This window comes from Pantherophis guttatus, chromosome 7, assembly GCF_059756535.1.
Source record: "Pantherophis guttatus breed Tessera chromosome 7, ASM5975653v1, whole genome shotgun sequence".
NCBI classification, from domain to species: domain Eukaryota; kingdom Metazoa; phylum Chordata; class Lepidosauria; order Squamata; family Colubridae; genus Pantherophis; species Pantherophis guttatus.
Window position 1 is genome coordinate 30654328 of NC_142069.1, and position 12314 is coordinate 30666641.

A 12314-nucleotide genomic window follows, 5' to 3' on the forward strand; every position below is an offset into this window, starting at 1 on the left:
GTGAAAATGTTTCCAAATAATGAAATTCCTTGTTCAGGAAGTTTATATCAAATTTCTTTTCGTGTGTGTGCATGCGTGCGTGTGTACGCCGTTATTGAAATATCTTTGGTTGCTGAGAATTAATGTTTCCACTTACTTGTTATTTATTTTTAGTATTTTTAATATATTTATTCCATTATTTATATATGTATCTCTTGAAAAATATTTGTAAATTTAAAATGATCTGATCTGATCTATTTTTTACAGCATTTCTTTACCTATCACAGATTGGCTTACAATAAAGTTAATGAACAAATGTGATTTTTTTCATTATATCATATTTAGCAGAAGAACATCAGAAGCAGTACAGTAGTATGAAATAAATTTAATACAACTGGAATATTTTAATATACTCATTTGGATAGCAATTTTTTTCTACCTATTTTCTATCTCTTTTTCTAAACAAGATAGAAAATCTTTTCAGCATATTCATATCTTGTTCTACCTTTCCTCTTTTCAATACATCTGCAATTTAAATCTGAAAGAAACATTTCCTTCCTTAGCTAATTTATCTGGGTAAATGAATATTCTCTCCAGCAGAACTGATCCCAAATATCAGTCATGGCTCTGATTCTGACACAGAGTGGTTGTCCAAATCTACCAGTCTCTGAATTAGCCTCCCACAAATAAGATCACCAGAACGTGCAAAGGTCCCCATGCGGGGTTCTGAAGACGGGCAAAATACACCCAAAAGACCTGATGGAATTTGGAAGAATAGAGAAGTAGGCTGCGGTTCTTCCTTTTTTAGACCTTCTATTCAGTGGTGGGATTCAAATAATTTAACAACCAGTTCTCTGTCCTAATGATTTCTTCCAACAACAGTTCACCAAACTGCTCAGAAAGTTAACAACTGGTTCTCCCGAAGTGGTGCGAACTGGCTGAATCCCATCACTGTTTCTATTTCTCAAGAAAGGAACAGAGACTTGGAGCAAAAAAGAATGTTGCATTTCAGCATTTTTTTTAAAAAACCAATGTTAATCCAAGAACTCAAAAGAAAAACATATTTTATTCTGGATTTCTAATGTTCCTTTTTTAAGAACCTTAATCTCAAATAATGTGAGAAACATTCTAAAGGCAAAACACTGTGTGTGAGAAACACATGGATCTGCTCCATGATAGCTTAAAGCAGGAGTTCCTCATTTTTTTCTCATCACTTCTCCCTTCAGTTTAATCTTAATGCACACGCCTATTCTAAAAAACCAAAATACCAAAATAAACACAAGTGAACAATAGAAAAAATAAAATGAAAATTTGGAAAAACTAGATTTCACACCTCCGTTCGACTACATCTGCACCCTTTCGAGGGAAGTTTGCCTTGCAGTTTGGGAAACCCTGGCTTAAAGCAAAGTCATTACAATGAAGTACTCATAGTTTAATTCATTTCCCATGCACATCATAATATCATAATGGAAGCTTGTCCCTTTGGTCACTTGGCTCTATCTCTCCCTCTGCAGAATGCCCGTGTAAACTTTCTTTTCCCTACCTTCTCTTCTTTAACCTGGTGCTTGTGACATAATTACTTCAGTCACCTGATGGGTTTGCTTTACATAAATAAACTATCACTTATGCAATGCTTGTCACTTATGCACTGCTTGTCACCTACGTTACCAAATTATTTTTATGCCAGCCTAGATTCCAAGCTAAACTTTCTATAACCATTCCTAGACCATTTATAGTTAAGAGCTTACCATTATTGATTCTTTTTTATTTGTTGTCTTTCTTCTTGTCAAGGGTTAAGACAAGTTACAAATTTAGTAGAAACAATTCAACCATTAGAGTGGGGGGTAGACTTTATTACTGAGGTGGTGGCACATTTTGAATTTTAGATGTGCCACAGGAGACTTGCCTATTTAAAGAACGGCTGTATTGATGGACATCAGCAGTCCCAAGCATGCACTTCCTCGAAGGGGAAAAAGCAACCCAGATGGCTGTCTCTATTGTGTCAGAGGAAACTTTGTGGGTCTCAAAGCACCATAAATGCACTGCTGATGTCTGCTACTTGGTTTTGCTGGATATCGACTTCCCATTTGGTCTTTATATTAAGAGATTACTTTTTAAAATTTAAGTAGGGCAGGCATCCTGTTGAGCATCCATGGCACATTTTGCATGGTGATATCTATGGACATGATTTTAGTTAGCCATCTTTGCATTAAGTAAATAAATTAATAACAAAATTTCCATCTGTCAATTACTGCTTGGGTCCGGACTTATACTATACTGGTATATTTCACAGGTTCTCACTCCTTGGGAATAACTTGATGCATATGAAGGTCAACACCAGCTAAAGAATTGACAACTATGATTTTACATTGTTGTGTATATAATAATAATCCAATCTAAACATGTGGCAGACTATGCAACCAACAACAAAAACTACCACAATAACAACAATAATAAATAAACCAATTGTGATAGATAACCTTGGGTACAATCCAGGGATGGGTTCTACTTACCTTTACTACCAGTTCGCAATGGGGACGTGCATGCATGCTTGCTTCACTCGCATGTGTGCGCGCTCTTCTGCGCATACCCAGAAGCTTCTGCGCATGCGCAGAATCATTCTGATGATGTCAGAGTTGGTGGGCGGAGCCTCCCACCGGTTTTACTGCTGATTCTATAGAACCAGTGCGAACCGGGGCAACCCACCACTGGCACAATCCCAAAACAGCTGTAGCATCACTTGAACACTATCAGCATTGACAAAATTGCTATCAGACAATTGCAAAAGGCAGCTTTACTTGGCATAGCTTACATCTTGAGACAATGCCTTTAACACTATCAAACAACAACATCTGCCTATCCCAGGTCTTTGGGAAGGACACGATAGCTGGATAATAATGCCAAATCCAATCTAAATTTCTGGCAAACTGTGCAGCCAACCATAATAATAACAAACAAATGGCACAACAAAGTAGCCACCATTATGCACTGGAATATCTGCAAGAAATACCATTTGCCTGCAAGCAAGAACTGTTGGAAAGAGAAAATAATAGAAAATTAAGATGTTAATGTGCTCTGCGACTTTAGAATTCAAACAGACAAGCACCTGTCACATAACACCTCACATTTAACAATTGTCAGTAAGAAAGACAAAAATATCTGGATAGTGCAGTGTTTTTCAACCTTGGAAGCTTGAAGATGGGTGAACTTCAACTCCCAGAATCCCCCAGCCAGTGCTGCTGGCTGAGGGATTCTGGGAGTTGAAGTCCACCCATCTTCAAGCTACCAAGGTTGAGAAACACTGGGATAGTGGATGTTGTGGTACCTGGAGATAGGAGAAGAGAAGAGAAAGAACTGGGGAAAAAGAATCACAAAATACTACTATTTCAAACAGAAATAGAATGAATGTGACAAAAGAAAGCAAAGATAGTACCAATAGTAAAAGACACTTTTGGCGCAATGCCAAAACAACTAGAACACCCCTTGAACTCCATTGGCATTGAAAGATTCACCACCCATCAATTGCAAAAGTTTTACTCGGAGCAATTTACATCCTTTGATGACACCTTTACTGTTATTAAACAATAACATCTGGCTATCCTGGGTTCTTCGGAAAGACTCAGTGGTAGATAAAAATGCCAGATCCAGTCTAAACTCTTAAATGACTGTGCAACCAACTATAAAATAAGAATAGAAAAAGCAAAACTATTCTAGTTCAGCAAAATCTTTTTCACATATCTCCAAGCACTTTTTGTAGCCCAAATAACTTCGTGTTATTTAGAAAAAATTCCTCAAATCAAGTCATAATAGCTCAGAAAGGAATGAGCTCCACCAGTGTGGTAGAATCACAGAAAGGCCTTCATCCCTCATAGCCATAAACTGAATTTCCAAAGAAGGTGATTCATAAGCCTACAATATTCTTTCACCAGCATCCTCATAGTGTCCTCTTAGTCTCAGGCCAGAATATCTACCCTGGTTTTCCCCCATCATAAACCCTTTAAATGACTGGAAATTCTAGGATTCAACCCCCAACCCACTAGGTTGGGGAAGACTTCATAATCAAAACTGTACAACATAAGGGAATTGTTTTGGTTTCAAGAGAAATCCATTTATAGTTGGCACATCAGAGAACCCATTGAGAGAAAGAGTGACTGGCCCAAGATCACCCAGCTGGCTTTCATGGCTAAGGTGGGACTAGAATTCACAGTCTCCTGGTTTCTAGGCCAGCATGTGGGAAGCGTATTTATTCACTATACTTCTATTCAGGAAAACTTACATGAAATTCCCAGAAAATTGTATTCAGACACTGATGAGGAGCAGATCTGATGCTTACTATACAGCACTATACAACCTCAGACTGTGTGCTACATCTGGGTTGAAGAAGAGCATACTAAAGCACATGTGATGGGACTTCATGGCTCTGAGGATTCTGAGGAAACCAGAGCCCCTTTTTCAGACTTGAGCTCCTAAATGGCTATGTAGATAGATTCTTGGGAACAGATATTGGTGTTGATAGTATTAAAACAATCCGCTCTCCTTCCATTTCAATAAAGTAAGAGCTTTGGAAAAAGTCAGTTTTCCCAGAGATGAGCTTTTGTCCCGGTGCTGTATTTGTAGGCATGACATTTTATGAATAATAACAGTCTGTTCTTACAAAATTTGTCCTTCTCCCCATTTCATTTTGCTGTCATGAGAACAGTGTTGCGCCAGAACAATAATAGTATCAGGGTTATCTTTGCCCCCAATTCAACGAACATTTGCCATTATGTTAGTAATAATAGGTTTCCCCTCACAAATGATTCAAGTACTATTCCTACCAAGGGAACAGAATCATTGCCTCTGTGGGCAAACCAAGGCACGGAGCACATTGTGCTTGGAGGGTGCCCTTTACAAGAAAAGATAATTGATAGGAAAATGCTGGATGAGAGGAAGACAATTGTATTTTCTCTGCAGCGGACAAAGAGAAGGGGGAAAAAAACTGAAGCAGCTTCAGTTTTGTCATGATCATTGATTAAAAGATGGTACGAAGGGGAGGCAGCATATAAAATCATCTACCTCCTCTCACCAGGATTGCATTTAGGATGGTTAATATTGGTTAATGTCACCAGGCTGGATTCCATTTTCATTTTCTTAACACAAAGGTTCCAGCTGAGCCCTTGAGAGGCTGTTCCAGATTGTATGAAATAAATTAATAGCCATTAGGGGTCTGCTCCCAGGTCTTCAACTACATCCTCCATTTGCTTTTCCTTTACCTTCCTCCCAATTAGACTCATGCATATGTCCTTCAGGTTATGTGCAGCAGAACATGTGGGCTGCTCAAAAAGCCAAAATGTTACAGAATACAGGCAGCGGGAATTAAAAGAGGGAATAAGAAGAATGAACTGCTGATAAGGAAGGGACAATGTTTCTGATAAAAAGCATTGTCTGTATTTCATAATGGCGTTTGGCGCTCCACTGTTTCTTTCATTCTTTTTTCCCCTTTATGTTGCCAAACAGCTAGGTAGAGTTCTGAATCATCCTGGTTTTGGCAAAGGCATAATGATATTGTTTGTGACCCCTCTTAGATCTAGTTCTCAATTTAAATGTCACATTTGTATCTTCACATAGAACTCTATTTGTTAATATCAAAGACTTCTAGGTTTAGCTTTTGAGTTTAGCTCCATGGTTAGCCTGAAGACAGTTTCTCCTATAGTGAATAATGAAGTTTTTATTACCCTGTCTCTTTCCATCATCGATGGTGTTTATTTTTTCCTTTTCTTTTGAATAGCTGAAATGTAACCCATTAAAACTGCCTTTATGTCTCCCTCCTTTCCTCCTGCTCTCTCTCAGAATTTATGTTAGAGAATTATCAACTTGCCACCAATATTGCTAAGGAATGACCGAGATTTTTGTCAACATATTACAAGTGCTTCTGTTATGCCATCAGATTTTACTTCACTTTATCAATAATTTAATATAACTTATCTTTATTCTTAGGTTATTAAATTATTATTAAGTTTTCTTTTTTCCCCTCATTATAGCCAGCTCTCTCTGTCTCTATAATAAATGAACATCTATTTATTATAATTTACTCAAAATATATGCATCGCTGTTTAATGGCATTTATTGCCATTTCAGTTAGATATTTAATTGCATTTATTGCCATTTCAATTAGATATGTAATTGCATTTATTGCCATTTCAGATATTTCATTGCATGTATTGCTACTTCAATTAGACATTTTGAGTCTGTCTAGTCTGCCTTTTATTTTGTATTGGAACCATCCACAGGTAGAGATGGGATGGCATAATACGTACAGATCACATGTACACATACACACAGAGCAAGCCTAGAAAGGAAGATACAATTCTACTACATCCCGTACCCAGCCTTTTCCCAATGTAGTAACCTCAACATTTATTAAATTACAGTTTCATCTCCTACCAAAATGACTGGACCTCTGGAGAGGAGTAGGATAAGAAACTCCTGTAGCCCAACTAGTACATCTGACTGCATTAGTACTATCTAGATCAGGGCTGTCAAACTCCTGGCCTATGGGCCGCGTGATGCATTGGCCACGCCCATGCCTGATTTAGCAAAAGGGAAAAAAAGTTCCAATACAAAATGTGATGCTGCTGTGACAACGTGAGTTTGATACCCCTGATCTAGATTAAAGAGTGTAGAAGCTCAGCCTGGAACCAATCAATTAATTACCTAAAATCCTGAATATATTTCTTTGCTGCACCCTGAAGCTGATAAAAATAAAAGAATGCTAGGAAAGGCTAGAAGGGTGATATTGTGGTGGTGGTGAATGCTTGATATCCAAAACATACACAAAATATGGGTAGGAAGAAATTATGCTTCTTATTAAGGCACCATTTTGATCTAGATAATGTGAATTTTACTAATCACAGATTTGTTTAATACTTCTTCTTACAGGGGAATCACCTGTTTATTCCAATTGATTACATAGAATCATAGAGTGTGAACTTGGAAGGGATCACAATTTAATTTAATTAATTCAATTTAATTAATTCAATTTATATGCCGTCCCTCTCTGAAGACTCAGGGCGACAAGGATCATCTAATCCAACTTCCTGCAGAAAAACCCATTAGACCATCTTTGAGAGGCCCAGTCTCTTCTTGAAAATCTTCAGAGATGGAGAAGCCACAATCTCCACAGGCAGACTTTTCACTGTTGTGCAGATCTTAACCATTATTATTTCCCCCCTAAATAAAACCTAAGTAGCTACAAGTTATGCTCATTATTTCTAGAATAACACAAGCAAAAGCTTCCCTTATTTCCCATGTTATATTGTCTCTCAAAGACCCAGAGTTTTAAAGTTAGAAGTGTACCAATATTTATACTTTTAGCTGAACCAATGCAAAACAATAAGATTCCAGCTATATATCAGAAAGCTGTGCAGAAGAAATGATCTTGTAATTTTATCTTGTAAATGAGCTTGTAATTATGTCATTCAATGAAAGAAAAAATTATTTTGAAATGTATTTCAAAGAAGAGCATTTTAATAACATTCTCATGAATGGAATGAAGTCTTATTTCATTTATTTCCCTAAAAAGTAGCTACAGTGAATGTGGAAAACACACAACTCTAACAGAAAATGAGAAATATCAGTCAAAAGACATTGTTACACATCACATCATTTTCTTCTACAAAAAACTGGCTTCATCTTTTAGCGAAGCTACCTGGAAGCCCATGGTCTCCTTATAAGTAACAAAAAAGAGATTGGAAGATACCAATGTATCTTCACTAGCTTCCATTGTATTTCTAGTAGGCAGGCATATTCTTTGATAAATACCACCCACTGCATCATGAGTTCAGGAAGATAATTGGGAACAGAAGACTGAATGGGACAAATGGAAGGATGGGACAAATGGGAGCTAATTGAACTGTTTTGCAAATATAGTCCAGGGAATGAGTTGTGTTTAGTGGCTGAATTATTTGGGCAAATAATCTTGCCGAAGAATGTGCATGTCTGATATTTCATACTTGGCTTGGATGGCTCTGTAAATTGCCAGAGAATTGTAAACTTTCCAGAACTTATAACCTGAAGCTTTTCTGTCTCTTGTACCCAATTAACTTCCTGAACTCATGATGCAGTGGGTGGTATTTTTCAAAGAATTTTTGGAAGGAAGAAAAAAAATGTTCAGAATGCATATTTAAAAGCTGTTGGGTGAGCTCATAACTTCCCATCTGTTGAAGCAAGAGTGGGGGTGCAGAGTGTGCTTCTTGATTTCTGAGCCCTCCAAAAGTTTGTAACATGCCAAACAATATTAGTCATGCAAGATGTCAATATCTGAAGTGAAAAAAGTGAGAGGAAAGTGGATGGAGAAACACTCCATCATTTTACAATATATGATGCAACTTTTGGATTTTGATGAATTTAGCCCATTGTCAGATATTCAGATATATTTCTGTAAGCAAAAGAAAAACCATTGGTAGCTAGAGCATAAGAAATCCCCTCACATTAATTTGGATTTTAGCAAATTTCTTTTTACTGGCTATGATAAAGACATCTGTCTACATCAAGTTGATTTACTGTGAATAACTTTAGAACTTATGAAATGTATCCCATACTTAAATTCAAAGATTCCTTGGTATCTGAAATAATTAGTATGTATTTGAAATGTTGATACTATGGCTTTCTTGTATAAAACCTCAGTTTATCCACAAGACTAGCCTGACTCAAAGAATATTCAAATGTGTTAATAGTAATCTTGATCATTATGATTAATACAGAACTCAAAACTCCTTGAAAAAAAGTCACTGAAAGAAAATTCAGACTACAACACTAAAAACCATTCTTTTTAAACTTCAGTGGGTATAGAAAATAATTTATATAAAATTGGAAGATGCCAAGAAATTATACCTACCTATCCAGAGATAGTTACAGGTACAACCACAATTTAATCCCAAATTTCTGTTGACAAGTGAGACATTTGTTAAGTGAGTTTTGCCTCATTTTATGACCTTTCTTCCCACAGTTGTTAAGTGAATCACTGCAGTTGATAAATTAGTAACCTGGTTATTAAGTGAATCTGGCTTCCTCATTGATTTTGCTTATCAAAAGGTGGCAAAATTTGATTACATGACCACCATAAATATGAGACAGTTGCCAAGGTCTGGATTTTGACCACGTGACCATGGGGATGCCATGGGGATGCCACAACATTCATAAGTGTGAAAAATGGTCATAAGTCACTTTTTTTAGTGCTGTTGTTACTTTGAATGGTCACTAAATGAACTGTGGCAAGTCAAGGACTACCTACACCTACTTAGTATCTCAAGCGTGGGAATAGGTGCAACACATCAAAGGCTTCTTGCTCATTCAAGCTAGTCAAAGATATTTTATAGAATGTGTGTGTGCGCACGCACGTACGTGCAAGATACCATGGAAATTGACAGAATGAGCATTAGTGTTATTTCCTCCATGAAGGCTCTTACGTGACAGAACTTGATGAAAGGGATGAACCGTTAGTCCTTCTTTTTGGCAACATGTATTACTAATCAGTGCAGTTCAACTAATAATTATTTTTTGGCCTTGAAGTTCTTAAAGCACTGCTGTAAAATTAATAAGAAAGGTTTATACATGTCTAATATAGGCAAGATGATGAGTAATAATTGACAGTTGTAGCAATATTACTATATTGAATTTTTAACAATCCATTTAGATAACATAATTTGCAGCCTGGCAAGATGCCGGATCCAAGAAAGAACCGTGCTATTTAATGTTTGCTATTAGAGGCTGTCTAGTCCGTTTCCATTTTTGGAAGGAACGGAGTCTCTATAAGTCTGGATTCAGCCAAATCCTGCTAAAACAGCTAGAAAGAAATGTCTTTACTTATCTCATGTATTTATATAGCATACCTTTTCATGTGGGAAAAAAATTACAGGGCAGCTTGTAGAAATTAAACTGAAATTAATATAGAAAAATAAAAATAACAGGTTAGTTTGTAGAAATTAAGCTAAAATTAATACATAAAATGGAGAAAACAACTTTTCAATAATTAAAAAAGTGGGGGAAAAGGAATTAAATCAACATCTTTGGAAAATGCAACAGTCTTTATCTAACTCTAGAAAGCAAAGTTTGCACCTGGTAAGTCTGAATAGATTTCTCAGTGGTCATCTTCCAAACCAAGAGATTTCAAAGAGTATATAAAAGCAGTATCATTACAACTACATCAGAATAATTATAACAAGTTCAAGACTTCACAAATCCTCAAAAGAATTTATGCTTCATTTTTATTATTTAATCCTTAAACTTGTAATGATATATTATGGGAGTATGTGGTCCACATAGTACTAAATCTTCTGAAATGATTTTTGAAACAATCACAAGCGATGGGGTACAACATTTGCAGAGATATCAATCAATTACCTGTCTTGAAACTGGCACCAAGTTCCTGCCAAAAGAGAAACCTTGATGACAGTGATTAGACATACATCAAATTAGAGCAATTTAAGAAATATAGTAGTGCCGATAGACACTCTATTGTTATTTTATGTCTGCATCTATATACTGAGATCACAAATTAAATGTTTACATATATGTTTGATAGTGGGCTGCACTATCTGGAAAAGTGGGATTGGCTTCTGCAACCTTTCAAATACACATTTGGTTGCAAACTGTATTATGGAAAATGGAAAATGGCACTCAATAGTTAAAACTCCAATCTCAGTGGATTTCTCATCTTCTAAAAACCATTGACAAGGAAAATGCAAACTACTTACTCTTTTCCCCCCTCCCTCTCTCTCTCACACACAAATACATTTCAAGAGGAATATCACTCACAGTTGCCTTAAGTGAGGTGTACCCTTATTCACTTTAATCAAAGAAAAGATTTGGAGAAGAATTTTTAAAATATTGTCAAAGAAAGAGTAACATGTTTTTAGATCGACTTCTTGAATAGATGTGCAATTATCTCTTGCTGTATGAAACTTCTTTTTAAAATAGTCTCTTGCCAATAGGCCTTGCAATGAATCAGTGTACAATCTGACAAAATTCCGAGAAGGAAGAATTAATTACTTGACTTCCAAAAATATTCGTATTTATTTTGAAGTAGCTAATGGCAGTGTTGACAGAAGGTGCCCAATATAATATGACACGAAGTGTCCAGTATACCAACCGATTGGTCCTCCTCCCTCCATATGCATACAACTATTCTTCATTTCCACAACATGGCCCTTGACACTTTCCTCTTGCCCAGTGAAGGCCAGAAGAAGGTAGCTTTAATTCAATCACATATTATCTGAATGTCTAAACTGCAATTTGGGAAAACGGTGGACAGAAAAAAAAAAAAAGGAGAAGCAATCAAGAGAAGCAAAGAGAAGTTTTTGCGGGACCCTTGCCAAAAAAACCCTAAACAAACAACAACAGAAGAAAAAGAAAAGAAAAGGGAGAAGGAGTGGGAGAAGCAGCAGGATGTTTTCCCTTATTTTACCTCGATTTTGTCAATCCTGTCTTTCAGCGTCCTAACAGCTTCCTCCAGTTCCTGGATCATAGCCGGCGAATCCCAGGACAGGTCATCCATGGGCATGGCGTCTTGCCTGGGGACCCCCCAGACGGAGGGACTATCCTGGAAACTGAGTTCCAGCCCATTCTCGCACTGGCTCAGCTTGGTGGTCAGCTCCCGGATAGTCTCCTGATCAGTGCGGATCTGCTCCTTCTGCTGCTGCGCCGTCTGCCTTAGCTGCTCGGCTGTGCTTTGGAGGAAGAAGAGCTCCTCGCTCGCCGCCGCCGCCGCCGCCGCCGCCGGACTGTCCCCTTGCGGGCTCCCTTCCGCGGGGCACTCGACCGTCAGCGGGGTGCACAGGAAGCGGCTGAAGAGTTGCTGATGCTGCTGCGGGCGGGCGCTGGCCAGGAGGTCTAGCACCGAGTCCTGGGAGCCTGTCGAGAAGCCCCCGTAGTTGCTTTCGCCAGCCCCGTGGAGGGCTCCCAGCGTCTTGTCGGAACCGGAGGCGGGCAAGAGGGCAGAGGCCGCGGCGTTGGAGCCGTTATCAGCACCTTGGAGGGCTCCGGCATGGCTGGCCGCAGGGTAGACGCTCGCGATGATGCAAATGATTGCACCAAGGAAAGCGAGCATCCCTGCGGCCAGCAGCACCACCAGAAACTTCAGGGTGGCAGTTTCCAGGGGGGCAAAAGCCAAGAGAAATGAATGCCCCAAGAGGTGGGGAGTGAAGGGAGAAAGGGGAGGGAGGGGAGAGAGAGAGCGAGAGAAAGCGCCCGAAGTGACAGCGGAGCGGGCGAGCAGAGTGGCAGGACCGCTGAAGAAGCCCTTCCTTGCTTCCTTCTGCTTCTTGAACCGTGGCTGTTGATTATATCCTGATTGGAGA

The 12314-nt window shown here is 38.3% G+C and overlaps 1 protein-coding gene across 1 annotated transcript in view; it reads right to left on the bottom strand.

Annotated features, from left to right (window-relative positions):
- The window catches only part of NPTXR (neuronal pentraxin receptor), a 31787-nt gene extending 19473 nt beyond the window's left edge, over positions 1 to 12314 (bottom strand). The window contains exon 1 of the mRNA XM_034403734.2: positions 11423 to 12314. Within this exon, the coding sequence (XP_034259625.2) occupies positions 11423 to 12064 (642 nt within the window). The 5' untranslated portion in view covers positions 12065 to 12314. The remainder of the gene's footprint in view (positions 1 to 11422) is intronic.